Source organism: Gopherus evgoodei, chromosome 7, assembly GCF_007399415.2.
Source record: "Gopherus evgoodei ecotype Sinaloan lineage chromosome 7, rGopEvg1_v1.p, whole genome shotgun sequence".
Lineage (NCBI taxonomy): Eukaryota > Metazoa > Chordata > Testudines > Testudinidae > Gopherus > Gopherus evgoodei.
The window spans coordinates 62,898,093-62,918,333 of record NC_044328.1 but is presented as its reverse complement, the minus strand read 5'-3'; the positions used below and the strand labels follow the sequence as shown (position 1 = coordinate 62,918,333).

Below are 20,241 nucleotides of genomic sequence, written 5' to 3'. Positions count from 1 at the left end.
AGAGAAAATGCCACAAACAGGAAGCGCAGTAATAAGGAAATCTCCCATTCAAAGCCCCAATGTGAGGAAGAGTAAATAGTCCAAGCTGGACCTAAGGGTACAGCCATGGCAACGAAAACCTCATACGTGAGCAGTAGAAACTTAAAGGCCAGGCAGCTGCTGTACAGGAAATCAAGGGCAATCCCACAGAGTAGGAGTCATTTGATCAACAGTTTTTGTTTCTCAAGCAGTTGGGCTGCTATGTTTTGCTACAGTCTGGCGATGGCATGACACGTCAGAGAGACCGTCAAAAATAGAATTAGATTAATCCAGATGCAAAGTGACAAAGACTGAGATAAGACTGCTGACATTCCTTCAGGACAACATGATTCACACTGACACACCAAGAAAAGGAGCCACGCACGTTTCTCACGGTCAGAGTAACAAAATTTCCTTGAAAAGGGTAATGATGAAGTTTGCACAATATTGAATTATTTTGCAAAAATAAATGATAGTAATTTTACTAACACTCCGACTTTATGCTGTACTTCCCATCAAAGAATCTCCAACTGCTGGACAAACATTGAAGCTAATGCCATTCTGTGGTAGGTTTCACATCACCATTTTACAGAGTGAGAAACTAAGGCACAGAAAGGGTAAGTAACTTGACCAAACTCGCATAGCAAGTCTGCGGTATAGCAGAGCAGGAAATAAAAATCCAAACTTCTGTAGTCCCAATTGTTTCATATACAAAGATGTATAGGAGCACCCCTTCAAGTTAACCTGATATCAGAGGAAACGAGCAAGACAAAATACAAAGAACACTCACAAAGAAACAAACCCAAAAAATCCAACTAAAAACATGGTAAACACCTCAGTCTGTATAGCTTATTTGGACTGTTACCCTTCAAGCCTGGCAAGTAATTATTTTTGTTTGTATAGACTTTGCTTCTGAAGCTTAACCATTTGACTTTAAAGGCTGTCTCATGAATCAGCCCACAGAGTTAGGCAAAGCCATCTATTCAGCCATTCTACATGTTACTGTAACTGTTCTAACTAAATGATCCCTTTTCTGTAAAGGAACCATGGACACTCTGCCACTTCCAGGCTGTTTTTTCTGCCAGCCTATTTTGCCTATTTTTCTCCCTAGCGTGTGAACTTTACTACGATTAAAAAACCAAGCACCTTGGTGTTGAGACTGCTTAATTGTTAGAAACATCCATTCTTTCATCCCTGCAAAGCTCTTTTTTTAAGTTTGAAGTTTAAAAGCATTAATCAACCTGTAGCATTGTTCTAACTGAATAGTGTCTGTGAACCTAAATAACCAAACTTTGTTCAATCATTCCCCTAACCTTTAAAGGTGTCACTGGGAGAAAAAAAACTGCCACTCATTTTTTGTGGTACTTTTACAATATAAACACAGGCTGCACTTTTGCATGTCCATGGCTATTCCTGTCCTAAGAAATACCTAAAGATCAAGGGACAAAGCCATTCTTTTTTCATTATTATAAGCCTTTAAATTAGATTTAGCATGACTAAAAATTATAATTATCCAGAGTTCTTTCTTCATATTAGGAAAGGGTCAACTCTAAGAACAGTTTTATTTTAAAAATGCTCTCAACTTTGTTACTATGGGTATGATATGTTGTTCAAGAATGATGAATAAACAGTCAACAGTTAACTATTAACAACGTGTCCAAAATTATCAAGTCAGCACTGATATCCTTTAATTCACTGTTATTCTGGCAGAAAGCGATGCTGTAACTTGTGTTGTGTTTTCATTGTAAACTCTTAAGTTAAGAGGTATGTAATTCAATTATAAGTCTCTTAAGGCTGAAATTTAGCCTAAGGGTTGAAATGAGGTTACAGTAACATATTTATATATAAATTCCTATCCCCAAAAATACCAGACCAAACCAAACACCTCCACCCAAAATACTCATGTAGCCAAAAGTAGTCATATCCATTGTCTTTTCAGGATGGGCCACAATCAGTATTTCCACTGACTTCAAAGGGCTTTGGAACAGATGCACAGAGCTGAGTGTTCAGCATTTCTGAGAATTGGGCCTCTTATTTGGGGTCTTAAACATGAATTTAGGAGCCTACGTTTAGGAACTCATTTTTAAAATACAGAAGTTTTAAAATGACTATGTCCCTTCAATCTATAAATCAGTGTTAAACTCAGACATTTGGGTCTGTTGATGTCTTATTTAACAGTTTATGTAATCCCAATTCCTCTTTACAATTAATTGATGCTTCAAATTTTTTCCTACTAGTACAGATAAATTAAAAGTCAGTGATTTTTTAACTAAGATTCTAAGGGACAGCTCCCTTTTATTTTACTGGCAAACAAGGAGGGGAGCATATAGAGCAATTATAAACAAGGTAGATCCACAACTCACCGGTAAACAGATTTTACACTGGATTCTAAGGCTACACAAAGGAAGGTACTTGTAAAAGGGCAACCAATCTGTAAGAGCAAGGATGGGCTGGTAGGTGCAGACAGACACAGGCACTCTGAGTAATGTCTCAGAAGGTATATTTAATATCTGCCTCTGGCTGATTGAGGGGAGTTTAAAAGAATGTGGATTTTTTTTTACCTGATAATAATCCATACATTCTATGCCTAGATCATCTATGCATATGAGAGAAAATATCTATTAAATGAAAAGAATGTCTTGGCAAGTCTTTTCATATGTTCCTTAAGTTGTCCCTCAGTCTAACTTGTCCGTAATGTCTAATAATGGATTCCCTTGTTTTCCTACTTTCCATATTTCTCTCTTTATATAGTGTCTTCTCCTTCCTATCCTCACAGTCTCTCCATTCCAGAATAAATACCAGCAAAGGAGAGGAGTTATTTAAGTTAAGTGCCAATGTGGACACAGGAACAAATGGATATAAATTGGCCATCAACAAGTTCAGGCTGCAAATTAGATTAAGGTTTCTACCCATCAGAGGACTGAAGTTCTGGAACAGCTTCCAAAATGAAGCAGTAGGGGCAAAACACCTAACTGTCTTCAAGACTGGGCTTGATAAGTTTACGGAGGAGATGGTATGAGGAGACTGCCAACAATGGCATATAGCCAATCTGCAACTGCTAGCAGCAAATATCTTCAATGGCCAGTAATGGGACACTAGATAGGGAGGGCTCTGAGTTACTGCCAAGAATTCTTTCCCAGGGGTCCGGTTGGTGGGTCTTGCCCACATGCTCAGGGTCTAACTCATTGCCAAATTTGGGGTTGGAAAGGAATTTTCCCTGGGGTCAGACTGGCAGAGACCCTGGGGTTTTGGTTGTTTTGCCTTCCTCTGCAGCACTAGGCACGAGTCATTTACAGGTTTAAAAACTGGTGTAAATGGTGGATTCTCTGTAACTTGAAGTCTTTAAATCATGATTTGAGGACGTCAGTAGTTCCACCAGAGGTTAGGGGTCTAGTTCAGAAGTGAGTGGGTGAGGTTCTGTGGCCTGCAATGTGAAGGTAGTAAGGCTATATGATCATGATGGTCTCTCCTGACTTTAAAGTCTATGAGCCTATTCATCTCTTCCAGTCCTTATTCCCTCTCTCATACATACTGTTCTCTCCTTTCCCCCAAATCAACTCATCATAACCTCAATCCACACCAATCCATACCCTTCCTCCTCCTTGCACATCCCCATGCCGAAATTCCCCTCACACACATCAAAGCTCCCAGTCAATCCCAGCTGACACTGCTAAACTACGGGGGAGTAAGTAGTCTCCTTTTGGGTTTTTTGGGAGAGGCAAGTATTGAACTCCTCATCCTATTAGAGGCCGAAAGACATTTCATATTGCAGATCCAAGTTTGCAGGTTTTAAAAGTAAAAATATTTTTCTAACTGAAAGACACTAGATCCAGAGTCACTGAAACACAAGGAAGAAGGAACTACATACAAGATCAATTTTAGAGAGTCACTTATTAGAGAACAATGATAATTAAATGTACACACTATCATTGTGTTTTAAATGGCAGTTTTGTGAGTTGCGCTGTCAGATATATGATGTATAGGAAAAATCACTCCAATTGGTTCAATGGTAAAAAGAAAGGCAAGTGGTACGCCAGCTATGCAATACTTTACATTCCATGAAAACATTAAACAGCCGCTCAAAGCATTTCTGACAAGAGCTGCAGGCTACCTGCTGTTGCTGGCTGCGTAGGTCTGTTATCTCTTTCTGATCCTCATCATGAAGTCTCTTCATTTCCTCACAGGATTGCTGGAGATGGTTATGCTCTCGCACCAACTGCGTATTCTTCCTCTTCAAGGTATCCATGTCCTCCTTCAACTGTGACTGGTCACTCAGCAGTCGACTATGCAAGGTACTAGAATGTCACCAAGAAAAAGCACTTAGATGGAAAACTTCACAGGAAGCCCTTTTCATGCAGATGCACTAATCCATATCAAACTAAGTCAAAGTTTCAAATTAAAAAATGCAGATGAAAGTAACTAACTCATTTCTTCAGATCTGAATATTCCAAATGCCATCTAAATCCTACGGAAGAAAGACAGGCAGCACAACCAGAGACCTTCTGGAGTTACGTGATTTGAAAGCTCTGTGCAGCATTAAAACAGATATATTACAGATTTATGCAGATTTATGCCTGCCCAGTAGACCATTTCAACAAGCAAACTGCTAAACAGGTACAGAAACTGTGTCCCTGGGCATACAAGATCTTCTAGGCAAAATAAATTAGCTGCATATTTGAACAAAACTATACAATACAATAGAACAAGACCTCAGTGGACTAGAAAAAAGCTTTCTGCTCATTTGCTTTTGTTTCAAAAATATTTTGCAACACTTCAAAGCAGGTAAAGCTACCTGTTGTTATCCCAAATTGGGTATATTGCTTATAATAGTTGACAGGTTTATATTCACATTTAAAATCACAACTAAGTCACATTATTGAGGATATAATTCAAACTCTAATTCAGTACAGCAGCAAAGATTGCTTTGGAGCAGACCAAGAGATATAATTAAATGGTATTAAGTTGCAGTTTAGAGAAAAGAAAGACAATAGTATGTGGCCAGGTTTTATTGTTGAAACAAAGTGATTCAGACCTAACTCTCACACCTACCAGGGAACTGTTCAAAGTCCCTATGATAAAATTGCTGCTGCCTGTAGTTTCTATTTCTTTCTTTCTTTCTTTCTTTCTTTCTTTCTTTCTTTCTTTCTTTCTTTCTTTCTTTTTTGTTTTTAAATGATTGGAATCAAATTTACAATTAAAAAAATCTGTAGAACTGTTCTATAAGTGCACTTTGTACTCCCACTTCTTTCATAAGCAATAAGTGAGCTACATTTCCTGTATAAAATAACCCAATGGAGAGCTTATACAAATCAAACAAAAAAATGTGGCAATAATTCAGGCAAAAAATTAAGCCTTTGGTAAATTATTTTTACAAGACTAAACATATGTAATCCTTACACCTGGGTTTGACTGGTCTCAGATCTGCTATTCAGATTTTACTTAGATTGCAAGTTCTTTGGGGCAGGCTTTTTTGTTTTGTATTTGTACTGCACCTAGCACAATGGGGTCCTGGACCATGACTGGGGCTCCTAGATGCTACCACAATTAATACAATTGTCATGTTATAATTCCCCACTCTGAACCTTAGTGTCCAAAAGATGGGGTACCAGCATTAATTCCTCTAAGCTCAATTACCAGCTTAGTACTTGTAGCGCTGCCACCAACCAAGAATTCCAGTGCCTGGTACACTCTGGTCCCCCCAAAACCTTGCCCGGGGACCCCCAAGACCCAGACCCACTGGATCTTAACACAAGGAAAGTAAACCCTTTCCCTCACCGTTGCCTCTCCCAAGTTTCCCCTCCCTGGGTTACCCTGGAAGATCACTGTGATTCAAACTCCTTGAATCTTAAACAGAGAGGAAAATGCACCTTCCCCCCTTCCTCCTCTCTCCCCCTCCTAGACCTTCCCTGAGAGAGACAGTAATCCTAACACAGAAAGAAATTAGCCTCTCTCTCCCCCTTCCCTCCTTTCTCCCCACCAATTCCCTGGTGAATCCAGACCCCGTCCCCTGGGGTCTCACCAGAATAAAAAAAACAATCAGGTTCTTAAACAAGAAACTTTTAAAGAAAGAAAGAAAAAACAGTAAAAATTATCTTTGTAAATTTAAAAAATGGAATAGGTACAGGGTCTTTCAGCTATATACACTGGGAATACCCTCCCAGCCTAAGTATACAAGTACAAATTAAAATCCTTTCAGCAAAATACCAATTTGAACTCCTTCCAACCAAATACACATTTGCAACTAAAGAAAACAACCATAAGCCTGACTCGCTTTATCTACCTAGTACTCACTATTCTGAACTTATAAGAAGAGCCTGTATCAGAGAGACTGGAGAGAAACCTGGTTGCACGTCTGGTCCCTCTAAGCCCCCAGAGTGAACAACCACTAAACACTAACAGCACAAACAAAAACTTCTCTCCCTCAAGATTTGAAAGTATCCTGTCCTCTGACTGGTCTTCTGGTCAGGTGACAACCAGGCTCACTGTTCTTGTTAACCCTTTCCAGGCAAAAGAGATATGAAGCACTTCTGTTCTATTAATTTTTACTTATCTGTTTATGACAACGTTAAAGTCAACCCCGACTAGAGAGCTCCACCTACTCCAAAATAGCTTCAAGAGTAATTCACAGGACAAACATGATTTTATGCATAGGCCTCAAAATTAGGTGTCTTGGATTAGACATCCAAAATAACTAGTCACTTGAAATCACAGGCCAACTTGGACAAAACTTTTGTTGAAACCAGGGTAGTGCCAAACTTTCAAGATTTTGGTTCAGCATCCAGAACTCGCTAAACTCAGAGTCTGCACAACACATACTAAGATAAATTCATAGAGCAAAAAATATCTATAGTTGAGTAAGGCTTGGTTCTAAACTTAGCAAATTCCTTGGCAAGCTGTGTCTTTCCCAGAAACACCTAACACCCTAATAATAGGCCTCTAGCTCCCCATTAGTCTTCATTCAACTTAGAGCAGGGCTCTCAAACTGGGGGTTGGTATCCGTCAGGGGGTCACAAGTTATTACATGGGGGGGGTCTGAGTTGTCAGCCTCCACCCCAAACCCCGCTTTGCATCCAGCATTTATAATGGTGTTAAATATATAAAAATGTTTTTTTAATTTATAAGGGGAGATGTCACATCAGGCTTGCTGTGTGAAAGGGGTCACCAGTACGAAAGTTTGAGAATCACTAAGAGGAACCAGTCAAAAAGGGCTTAACAGACATGGCAGACAAGATTCCTGCTGGGCCTTAGCTGCCATTGCATCCAAGGTGTCTCACATTCCCGACTTGGGAAATACTGCTGGGCATACTCTATCCCAGGAGTCGGCAACCTTTCAGAAGTGGTGTGCTGAGTCTTCATTTATTCATTCTAATTTAAGATTCCGTGTGCCAGTAATACATTTTAACCTTTTTAGAAGGTCTCTTTCTAGAAGTCTATAATATATAACTAAACTATGGTTGTATGTAAAGTAAATAAGGTTTCAAAATGTTTAGAAGCTTCATTTAAAATTAAATTAAAATGCAGAGCCCCCCTGGACTGGTGGCCAGGACCCGGGCAGTGTGAGTGCCACTGAAAATCAGCTCGCATGCCGCCTTCAGCACACATGCCATAGGTTGCCTACCCCTGCTCTATCCTAAAGCATGTTGATTTTTATATGCAAAGAAACCAGGACCCAAAAAGACCGCAAGATTTGGTGGATCCCACAATTTTGGAGCATGAGCTTTCGTGGGTGAATACCCATTTCATCAGATGTGTCTTCACCCACGAAAGCTCATGCTCCAAAACTTCTGTTAGTCTATAAGGTGCCACAGGATTCTTTGATGCCCAAGGATGTGTTTTTAATTTGAGCTACTATGGGAGGAGAGAGCGGGAAGAGGGGAGGCCCACAGGTCTATCTGAAGTGGCAGGTAAGGAGTCTACTTATCCAAATCTTAATAAAAGTTCATTTTGGGGAAAAGTGGGCTTACCTCTTGTCATAAACAGATAGCTAAGGGTTAATGTCTCTTTCACCTGGAGCACCTGACCAGAGGACCAATCAGGAAACCGGATTTTTTCAACTTTGGGTGGAGGGAATTATGTGTCTGGGGTCTTTGTTTTCTGGCTGCCTGCTTTCTCTGAGCTTTGGAGAAGTAGTTCTGTTTTCTAATCTTCTGTTTCTAAGTGTAAGGACAAAGAGATAGAACGTTCTCTGGCATGTCTGTCATACCAGGCCTTTTGCTCTTCCTGAGCATCCTTTAGGTTCTCTCTAGCAAGGGCTAAAGAGTGTTGGAGGGTGCTTTGTAGGTTGCTTACAAAGTCCAGAATGTTAGTTCCTGGAGAAGGCGTAAACCCCTCCCATTGCTGCTTCACCAACTGTAATGGCCCCTTAACCTCGTGACCATACACAAGTTCAAATGGTGAAAACCCTAAACTGGGATGTGGTACAGCCCTGTAGGCAAACAGCAACTGCTGCAACACTAGGTCCCAATTATTGGAGAATTCGTTGATGAATTTTCGTATCATGGCCCCCAAAGTTCCATTGAACCTTTCCACCAGGCCATTGGTTTGATGGTGGTACGGGGTGGCAACCAAGTGATTCACCCCATGAGTTTCCCACAGTTTTTCCATGGTCCCTGCCAGGAAATTAGACCCTGAATCTGTAAGGATGTCACAGGGCCAACCTACCCTGGCAAAGATGTCTCTTAGGGCCAGGCACACAGTGTTAGCCCTGGTGTTGCCTAGAGCTACTGCTTCTGGCCATCGGGTAGCAAAGTCCACTAAAGTCAGTACGTACTGCTTTCCTCTGGGCGTCTTTTTTGGGAAAGGGCCCAGAATATCCACAGCTACTCGCTGAAATGGGACCTCAATTATGGGGAGTGGCTGGAGAGGGGCCTTGACCTGGTCTTGAGGTTTTCCCACTCTTTGGCATACCTCACAAGACCGGACATACTTGGCAACATCCTTGCCCATCCCCTCCCAGTGGAAGGACTTCCCCAACCGGTCCTTGGTTCTGTTCACCCCAGCATGGCCACTGGGATGATCATGGGCTAAGCTTAAGAGCTTTTCCTGGTACTTAGTTGGAACCACCAAATGTTTTTGCGGCTGCCATTCTTCCCGGTGTCCACCAGAAAGAATTTCCTTGTATAAAAGTCCTTGGTCTATAACAAACCGGGATCGATTAGAAGAGCTGAGAGGCGGTGGAGTGCTCCGTGCCGCCGCCCAAGCTTTCTGAAGGCTGTCATCCGCTTCCTGCTCAGCCTGGAACTGTTCCCTTGAGGCTGGCGTCACCAGTTCTTCCTCAGACTGTGGACTTGGGCTTGGTCCCTCTGGAAGCGATGTAGGTGATGGGGTTGTTTCCGTTGCTGGTGAACCGCTCTCCGCTGGTGCACCTGAGGTTATTTCAGGCTCTGGCTGAGCCTTTTGGGTATGGCTGTCTGTTGCTTCTGCCAGTTCTGGCTCGCTGTCGCCCTCTGGCGTTGAGTTTGAAGATGTGGTTGCACTTGCTGGTGCTGGTTGCTGTTCCAGTTCCGGGCCTGGGACTGGAGATGCTGTGGCTGTTTCAGTGATAGGCATGGAATCCGGGTCCACTACCTCTGTCTGGGTCTCTGGTAACACAGACGGGGCGTCTGTGGACGGCTCAGGAACAGGAATGGGTCTGGAAGCTTACCTGGTTTGGCTACGTGTAACCATTCCCACTCTCTTGGCCCGCCTCACCTGGTTGGCCAAGTCTTCCCCCAGTAGCATGGGGATAGGATAATTGTCATAGACTACAAAAGTCCACATTCCTGACAAGCCTTTGTACTGGACAGGCAGTTCAGCTGTAGGCAAGTCTACAGCTTGTGACATGAAGGGGTAAATTGTAACTTTGGCCTTTGGGTTGATGAATTTGGGGTCTACGAAGGATTGGTGGATAGCTGACACTTGTGCCCCCGTGTCTCTCCACGCAGTAACCTTCTTTCCGCCCACTCTCAACTTTTCCCTTCGCTCCAAGGGTATTTGAGAGGTATCTGGGCCTGGGGATCTTTGGGGTGATGGTGGTGTAATGAATTGCACTCGCATGGTGTTCTTGGGACAGTTGGCCTTGATATGTCCCAGTTCATTACACTTAAAGCATCTTCCATCTGATGGGTCACTGGGCCGAGGTGAGTTACTGGAGACTGGTGAGGTTGAAGGGTAGGGTATCTGTGGCTTTACTTGGGTGGTATGTGGGGTCTTTGGCTGTCCTCGGTTGTAGGGTTTATGGTCTGTGTGCCCCCTGTGGTAATCGTTCCCCTTGACAGTAGCTTTCTTGCTTTCTGCCAGTTCCATCCATTTGGCTCCAATCTCCCCCGCCTCAGCGATATCTTTGGGATTTCCATCTTGTATGTACCGTGTGATGTCTTCAGGAACACCATCCAAGAACTGCTCCATTTGTATGAGGAGGTTCAGTTCTTCCAAGGTTTGAATGTTGTTTCCTGTTATCCAGGCCTCATAGTTTTTTGCAATGTAGTAGGCATGTTTGGGAAATGACACCTCTGGTTTCCACTTTTGGGTTCTGAAACGCCGACGGGCATGATCTGGGGTTATCCCCATTCTGTATCTGGCCTTGGTTTGAAAAAGTTTATAGTCATTCATTTGCCGCTTAGGCATTTCAGCTGCCACCTCTGCTAAAGGTCCACTGAGTTGTGGCCTTAATTCTACCATGTACTGGTCTTCGGGGATGCTGTACCCAAGACAGGCTCTTTCAAAATTTTCCAAGAAGGCCTCGGTGTCATCACCTGCCTTGTAGGTGGGAAATTTCCTGTGCTGTGGAGCAATAATGGGCGATGGGTTGTTAGGATTGGCTGGAGTCTGTTGCTTAGCCTTTTCTAATTCCATGGCCTGTTGGTGGGCTTCCCTCTGGAGTTCTATCTGTCTTCTGTGGGCTGCCTCTTCTTCTTCGTGCTTCCTTCTGTGGGCCAACTCTTCTTCTGCTTGTTTCCTTCGGTGGGCCACCTCTTCTTCTTCTAGTTTTCTTTTGTGTGCTGCCTCTTTGATTTGTTCTTCTCTTTCTTTCATCTCCACCTCTTTTTGTTTTATTTCTAGTTCCTGTTTGTGTTTTTCCATCTCTCGCCTGTGTTCAGCTTCTTTGAAGTGCTCTTCAGCCTCCATTTTTGTCTTGGTAGACATAGTTCCTGTTTTCTTGTGTTGGGGTGCCCTCCGGTGTTTCTCTTCTGAACTGCAGGCTCTGTTGCCTCCTGAAGTCTGCCTAGCAACAGTGCCTTTAGCTAATCTTCAATGTTAAGTAAACCTGAAAAACCACTTTATTTGCATTTATATAGTGCTGGTATGACTCTCAATGGGAGTGCTATTGTGTGACAAAAGACTCGTGATAGCCCTTAACGACTTCTTGCTTAACATGCAAGCCACAAACTGCCAGAGAGAGCAGAAAAAAAAAAATTCTCTCTGGTTCCCTTTTAAAACCAAACTGTTTCTCTCTGCTAAAAAGCCCTTAGCAGAGAAAAGAAAAATATAATCTTCCTACTGGCTTCTGGATTCTGTCTAGATCCCACCCGCTGCTACACCATATCATAACCTTAGTCCCAGATTTGGACCTTAGCGCCCAAAATATGGGGGTTAGCATGAAAACCTCCAAGCTTAGTCACCAGCTTGGACCTGGTACTTGCTGCCACCACCCAAAAAATTAGAGTGTTTTGGGGCACTCTGGTCCCACTGAAAAACCTTCCCTGGGGACCCCAAGACCCAAATCCCTTGAGTCTCACAACAAAGGGAAATAATCCTTTTTCCCTTCCCCCCTCCAGGTGCTCCTGGAGAGATACACAGACACAAGCTCTGTGAATCCAAACAGAGTGACTCTTCCTCTCCGTTTCCAGTCCTGGAAACAAAAGCACTTTCCTCTTCACCCAGAGGAAATGCAAAATCAGGCTAGCAAATTCAACACACACAGATCTCCCCTGATTTCTTCCTCCCACCAATTCCCTGGTGAGTACAGACTCAATTTCCCTGAAGTAAAGAAAACTCCAACAGGTCTTAAAAGAAAGCTTTATATAAAAAGAAAGAAAAATACAAATGGTCTCTCTGTATTAAGATGACACAATACAGGGCAATTTCTTAAAAGAATATTGAATAAACAGCCTTATTCAAAAAGAATACAAATCAAAGCACTCCAGCACTTATATTCATGCAAATACCAAAGAAAAGAAACCATATAACTTACTATCTAATCTCTTTGTCCTTACACTTAGAAACAGAAGATTAGAAAACAGAACTACTTCTCCAAAGCTCAGAGAAAGCAGGCAGCCAGAAAACAAAGACCCCAGACACCCAATTCCCTCCACCCAAAGTTGAAAAAATCCGGTTTCCTGATTGGTCCTCTGGTCAGGTGCTCCAGGTGAAAGAGACATTAACCCTTAGCTATCTGTTTATGACACCTCTGAGACAATAAAAATGCTGGTTTTTTTGCTGGCCAGATAGCCTTAGAGTACCTAGTCTTATACAGTACTTAGTGCAAGCATAAAAATGTGCTATTGCCTTGCATTTGTCATTTTGTAAAAGCCAAAACTGCTGTTCCTCAGAGAAAATTATATTCTTAGTGTATTTGTGTACGTGAGTGCAATTACAATAGAATAATCACTCTCAACAGCCTTTTGTTCCCAACAAGTAAAATTTAAATCCTTAAAATCCCTTTGTACTGTATAAAACAAAACCAACACAAAACATTATAATCAGAGATTATAGAACTGTGGTTTGCAAATGAGGGAAATAAAATTCTATCATCACTTCAAGGAGTGCAAACATTTTACATTAGCCTTGCACATGCACAGGAGAAGCAGTTACGGGGATCTGACTAAAAATAAAGATATCTGTAGTTTCATCTAGAATTTATTAGCAAGCAGAACAACTTGGAAAGAGCACTAAGGACAGAGTGTATCCAGCTCGTGATCTCATGGAACTGACATCTAATAAATAGGAAACAAACCACTTCTGAAGGACCCTTAGATAATGACAAAGGTATAAAGGGGTAACACAGTGTGTTGCAAGGATCTTCTATTGTTCCTCCATTTTCCCTTCTTCAAAGCAAAATCAAGTGGACAGACGGGATCAACAAATCTCCCCGGCAAAAATCCATGCAGTTCACTTAGTTTGCACATGGTGACTTTTTTACTAACATTTTTTCAAATTTTGCCTGCTGACGGTGTAAGAGCTACAGTACTAAGCCAGCCAAATCAGACAATGTCATTCCCAGCTTGTTATAAACTTATCAATTCTGCATAGTGCCCCATTAGAGAACATTAGCCTTAAAGCTAATTCCAACATAATATTTGCCTCTTTTTTTCTCTGTAAGGTGAATACCTTTCCAATTAATAAAAATTAAACTGGTCTAAGATCATGTACATGTCACATTCATTGTTGCACCAGTACCTGGTTTTGAGTCCAATATCTTGATCATCATCAGAGCAACAAGCAGATGCTGGCAACTTCTCCCCACAACTTCACATTTTCACAAGTGCTCATTGATGGTCTAACTCTGCTCTCAAAGTGTTAAAGCTCCCATTGACTTCAATGGAAGCGGAGTCAGGCCAATGCAGAACCCATTTAAAAATCTCACCTTTTATTTTTAGACTGGCTGGATCATGAAATATCTGATCTCACTCATACTTTAGTTACTAGTTTGCCTTGCTCCATTCCACTAAACCACAATTCCATCCTGGCTTTAGAAGTTGCTATTAAAAGATCCCTAAAGATCAAAACCAATGCTTTTCCCCTTCCGAAATCACAGAACTTCACCTTTCGCAGTAGGTGAAATAAATAAAATAATAAAAACCTTTGACTGTAGAAGATCACAAAATGTTGCTATTAAAACAGTAAGAGAAGCAAGATGATGGCAAGGATGATGTAATTTAAAATTGCCATATTTTAAAAGATCCAATATCTCATGATCGACCAGATAAACACTCTTGGCAGACCAGCACTAAATTACAGCACTAGTAAACTTGTCTAAGCGCTGCTCGTGAACCACTGAAGAGAAAGTTTTCACCCCTACCTTTTTTGTGTTACTTACTGATAAAAATCTGCCTCTTTGGCTGCTTCTTCACATCTTTTTAGTGTCTTGGTATGTTGATTCTGTAGAGACTGTAGGTCTGACATGGCTTTCATACACTGAATCTTCAATCTTTCATAATCATGACTTGGTTTTGGACTAGGCCTGCCATGGAAGGGAAAAATAAAACTAGACTTTAATTATTACATCAGTGGAGATTTGTGAAGTGACTATCCAGTTACTATTTAGCAAGTAATCATGTCAAATCTTGAGATATTGCTTTAAAAAGTTACACTATTTAGAATCTATTACAGTGACAAATCAATTATTCAAGACTGACCCTGTGTCAATATGCTGCAACGGAAAAAAAAGGCAATTCTCCTTCTACACCATTAATTTCTGCATACAGAATGCCATTACATTTTTAGATTTTTAAAGTGTGCTATCAAAAGTCCCTGAGGACATGAATAAAGTGTTGTTTTTTTTTAATTAAACACTATTACAAATTGATTCAATGCTTCTTGGCAGCAGTCACTTCTAAAACCCCACCCAGCCAACCCCCTGCTCCAGAAAAAAACCAGAATAGCAACTTACCCTGAAGGCCACCAACTCTAGGGTTTGGTGCACTAGAGGGTGAGGAGTACATTTGGGTCTGGAACACCCCTCAGTTAAAACACATTCTAGCAGCCCCATGTAAACCAGAATTCAAATATCTCAAATACTGTGGAAATGTGAGGAGAGAGGCAGCCTCACGAACATAGGAAAGAATTAAAACAATTCAGACGTTCTTAGCTACAATGTTAGCAGTATTAAAATTTTGCCCGGAAATCAAGTGGTAGTCAGTAGAATCACAGAGCACAGGTTTAGTGAGCTTGCTATGGAATATCCCACTTAAAAAGCCAACTATCACATTTGGCACAAGCTATATTTTTGGGAGGCTTTATGGTTTTAAGGTCCTATGAAGAACTACAGCAAGATCTGCACCCTAGAAGAAAAGAGGCTCTTAAGTACTTATAATGCCACTGTTACCAAAATATTTAAATACCTCTCAGTCTTGAATTTATTTATCCTCACAACACCCCTGTGAGGTAGAAGTACTTATCCCAATTTTACAGAGGAGAAATGGAAGTGCAGAGATCCAAGGGCTTTTATACACTTACAGGGATCCAGGAGTGCAGCTGCAGCTCCCCCAAGAGGTGGTAGCTATGATGACAGGAGAAGCCCTTCCACTGACACTGTAGTGCAGGGGTAGGCAAACTTTTTGGGGTGAGGGCCACAACTGAGTGGGGAAAATTGTATGCAGGGCTAGGGAAGGGGTGCGGGAGGGAGTGCGGGATGTGAGAGGGGGTGCGGTGAGCAGGAAGGGGTTCAAGGCAAGGGGCTGGGACAGAGGAGGGGTGTATGAGGGGGCTCAGGACAGGGGTGCAGGAGGGATGTGGACTGCAGGAGGGGGCTCAGAGCAAGTGGTTGGGGTGCAGGTGGGGTTTGGGCTCTGGCCCGGCGCCACTTACCTAAAGCAGCTCCGCGGTGGCAGCGGCATGCACTGGGGTCAAGGAAGGCTCCCTGCATGCCTGCCCTGGCCCCATGCCATGCCGCTCCAGGAAGCGCTGCAGCCCCTGGGGGGGTGGGGAGATAGAAGGATCCGCATGCGCTACCCTTGCCACGCCTCCAGGTACCTCCCCCGAAGCTCCCATTGGCCGTGTTTCCTCATTCCCGTCCAATGGGAGCTCCGAGGGGGGGGCGGTGCCTGGAGGCAAGGACAATGCACAGAGCCCTCTGACTCCACACACACACACTCCCACCCTGGGGGCGGCAGTGAACTGGTGCCACCTGCTTCTGAGAGAGGAACGGGGCCTGCCGTGCCAGGGGGGCGATCCTGTGGGCCGGATCCAAAGCCTTGAGGGATCCGGCCTGTAGTTTGTCCACCCCTCCTGTAGCAATATCTACACTGGGAATTCGATCAGTATAATTGCATCACTCAGAGACGTGCATTTTCCACACCCCATAGTGACGTAGTTATACAAATGCAAGTTCGTAGTGTAGACCTGGGCCAAGTGACTTGCCAAAAGTCACATAGGCTCTGTGGAAGAACACGGATCTGAACCTGGCTCTGAAGAGTCATGACTGGCACCTTCACCACTTTATATTGATAGAGAGATACACACTGTAAAGAGATGTAACTCTTATAAAGAGATTATTTTCTTTAACAACAACAACAATTCAAACATGTATTAACAACCCATACACCTCTCCCAGGGACAAACGAATTGTTTTACAGAACAGAACTTTCCTGCTACATAATTCAGTCAGTCACAGTTGACTCTGCTTTCCTGGGTTAGCCTGCCAGCCCTGATCTCCTCAATGAATTTCAAATGGGTAACAAGTACATGAATCTGTGACAGCATAAATTATCCACCTAACTCATGCTGCTAAATTCAACATCTGTCGAAGTGTTATGATCATATTTTAAGCTATTACAAATGAAGGATATAAAGATTTCAAAGACTCAAATTTAACTGTATACATCAGACATGCTTCTACTAAATACTCCAGTTTTATTTTATTCACATAAGACAATATGCTAATTTTTAAGAAAACACACCATTAATAGACTCTAAAAAGATGTGCAAATTACAAGCCACTCTAAATTAAGCTGACTTCAGAGACCAGAATTTAAAATTATATCAGAATGACTGGATAAAAGTAACAACAACAACAAAAATCATCTACCTTGGCTGGCATTTATCAAGAACTCTCACACAACTCATTTACTGAGCTAAGGCACGATGGAAAGGTTTTTTTCCGAATACCTCCTAGTTGTGTGAAACTCTACTAATTTTGGTGTTGGAAACAAACCAAACTGGCAGTATGTTGTCTGAATGTGTTTTTGGCCCATTAAACTTCTGTAGAAACTCTAAATTAAACTCTTTGCTGTCTCTGGATAGCCACAATGTTTTTTCAAGACTGAGTTTTCTGGTTTCACAATGAAACATTTGATAGTCACATGATCTGTCTCCTGGGTCCCCTAAAAATCAAACTAGCCAGTTGGCAATGAACAGAGCTGAGTGAAACTCTGATTTCTTTTTGAACCTGTTCAGTCTCCTACCAAATTTGGTCAGTTGCCACTTTAGCGCACATTTCCCCACCCTCCAAATGTCAGCACTGCAAGCTCAGCCTGAAAAGTAACCCGGATTCTTTCTGCTTCAGACACGAACAGCAGTAATGAATCTGGAACTGAAATTTAGCTGGCAGTTCGATTGATGAGGAAGAATGGAAGTGGTCTTTGCACAGCTGCAGTGGTGAGAATAGCAAAAACAAAATACTGCTCACATAAGATGTGCAGACTTACAAAGAGTATGTGAGCAATACTAACGTGCCCATTTTATTTTATTTATTATTTAAGGAATAGAGCTATATTTTGACTGAAGAACTCAAAGTGAGTGATTGTGTCTCAGCATTTAACTCCCCTCTCCCAACATGAAACTGATCTTGGGAACAACCGTCTTGCCTGACAAATCGTAACAGCATTTAAAACTGAACTTCACATTACAGATAAACTTCCAATAATGAAGCAAGACTTTCATGAACACTATTTTTACATGTTCTCCCAACAAGAATGCCAAGCAGCAGAATACCCCTTTATTAATAGTGCTGTATGAGTTATCAGTATTATCAACTGTTAGAGAGTATTTCCTTTTCAAAACGTTAATCCAAGTTACCAAAAATAAAAAAGTCATTCTACAATTAGCCACCCCCCCGACAGAAGCATTCAGAACCCAACTATGACTTAAATGAGGCTTTAGGGTGAAATTATTGAAAGCAGACACCATCCGTCCAGAGTAATTAAAATGATGTTAATTGAAGCACAGTTTAAATCCCAGTAAATATACTATGCTTATTGAGTCCAATTAACACATGCTCATATTAAGCTTGTAATCAGAAATGTACATCTGGCAAAATATTTCAGTATGAGAGATGCAACCAAAAGGCAACTGATAAGCCTGTCTCAAAGGCAAACATTTGTTTTACTGTAAAGTGAAGAAAGAATGTCCTATGTCTCAAATTAAGCTGAAAGTTAATACTTAGAACCTTATCTTATGAGACTCAGATGGAAATAAACACATAGAAATACTGTAAGTGTACACAATCTAACCTACCTAAGCAAAGGTGGTGCTAATGACAATGCCAATACTTGTATCCTAGGTAGCTGGTCCAGATGTAAACAGAATAACGTTCTATATTGCCATTTTAGAGGTTTAAGCCCCACAAACTGAGGGAAATGTGGAAATGCAGATGGAATTATATTACAGATCAAAAAATCAAAGATCATATTGTTACAGCAATACACATCCTTTTAAAACTATACAGCAGTCAGATCAGAGTTCAGATCTGGGCAATTTTACTTTGCCCCCAAATTGAGGAACTATATTCCCTAGAGCAGGGAGATTATTTTCATTAAAGAGATATTTGTTATATTTTATAGAAATGTCATAGTTTCAAAGAATATAAACAAATCTATACATCCAAAGTGTAAGAATTATGGGTCAAATCCTGATTTGACTCATATACAATAGAACCTCAGAGTTACAAACTGACCAGTCAACCACACACCTCATTTGGAACCGGAAGTACATGACCAGGCAGCAGCAGAGACCGGGGGAGGAGGAGGAGCAAATACAGAAATACAGGACAGTACTGTGTTAAAAGTAAAATACTAAAAAAATAAAGGGAAAGTTTAAGAAAGATTTGACAAGGTAAAGAAACTGTTTCTGTGCTTGTTTCATTTAAATTAAGATAGTTACAAGCAGCATTTTCCTTCTGCACAAATTTCAAAGCTGTTTTAAATCACTGTCCCGTTGTAAACTTTAGAAAGAACAGCCATACCGTTTTGTTCAGAGTTATGAACATTTCAGAGTTATGAACAACCTCCATTCCCGAGGTTGTTTGTAACTCTGAGGTTCTACTAAATACCTCCCCCCCCGAAACTCCCTTTGGATTCCAATGGGATTGCCTTCGGTATACATCACGGCAAAATTGGGACCTGGTCACATTAGCAAGGAAATACAAACTAAGATGAATAATCAGTGCCTCTATTGCTGGTAATATCTCCCAGCAGCTTGAAAATGTTTACATTTACTATCTCCCCTCTACGTGCAGTAATTGTTACAAGACTACACATAATGTACTGTCAGCTCTCAAATGCAGCTTTCATTTTTGTGTTTCAAATTCTTTAAGGAAAAAATATTAATAAGGGCAATTAGAATAGTACCTGTAAGCATGTAACATACTCCTTCAACGCATAAACTCTAGCCAAATACTGGCCACACCACCATGTACATGCTGCACAACATATGTACATGCACACACAGTCACTGACAGATGTTACTTTAGCGTGAGCAACCCTGCTTTTACCCAGCAGGATGCCAAGTATCAGACAGCACTGCTTTTGCTCTTTTCAGGAGCTAAATGTGTGGCAACTCGGAACTCAGTTCAGCTAGCACTCTCTGGCATGGCAGTACCTACTTTTGAAGCAATCACTCCCCTTTTCCAGCATACTCCACTTGTATAGAAGTGATTTTAATCCCCCTCATCATGACATGCCAGGATCTCAGTTTGTCAATACCATCCGTTTTACACCCACAAGCAGAAGGAAAAGCACAGGTATAATAAAAGCTAACAAAAAAACACTTACATTAAGAGCTGGGGGGGGGGGGAGAATTTAAGGACAGAACATTTTTTCAACACACACACACATACAGATTTGGGTTGACCAAAACGTTTAAAGAATTTGACAAAATTGTTTCTGTCAAAAAAAAAAAAAAAAAAAAAAAAAAACCCTGAAAAACAAAACTGTTTCAATATTTTAAAAACGTTTTAACTTTTTCACCTGAAATAATTTTTCATATGAATTGTACTTCAAATTCTTAAATAAAAAGGAAATGAGGCAAAACCACAAAAAATAAAACAAAATGTGTCCTTCTGGGTCAAACAATGTTATAATTATTTACTTTTTCTTTTTGGTTTGGCCACCGAAGCGGGGGGAAAAAGACAGTTACCTTTTCCGTAACCGGTGTTCTTCAAGATGTGTTGCTCATGCCTATTCCACAATAGATGTGCGTGCTTGCCACGTGCACTGGTGCTGAAAGTTTTTCCCCTAGCAGTACCCCTCGGGGAGCGCCCCAGTGAACCTGGAGTGATGCCTCTTGCCAGACAACTCCGACAGAGGG

At 41.5% G+C, this 20,241-nt stretch overlaps 1 protein-coding gene across 2 annotated transcripts in view; it reads right to left on the bottom strand.

The window, feature by feature from the left end:
• The window catches only part of DLG5 (discs large MAGUK scaffold protein 5), a 230,194-nt gene that overhangs the window by 86,992 nt on the left and 122,961 nt on the right, over positions 1 to 20,241 (bottom strand). For both annotated transcript variants that reach the window (XM_030568783.1, XM_030568784.1), the window contains exons 4-5: positions 14,036 to 14,179; positions 4,130 to 4,313 (exon numbers count right to left, since the gene is read on the bottom strand). In XM_030568783.1, the coding sequence (XP_030424643.1) occupies positions 4,130 to 4,313; positions 14,036 to 14,179 (328 nt within the window). The remainder of the gene's footprint in view (positions 1 to 4,129; positions 4,314 to 14,035; positions 14,180 to 20,241) is intronic.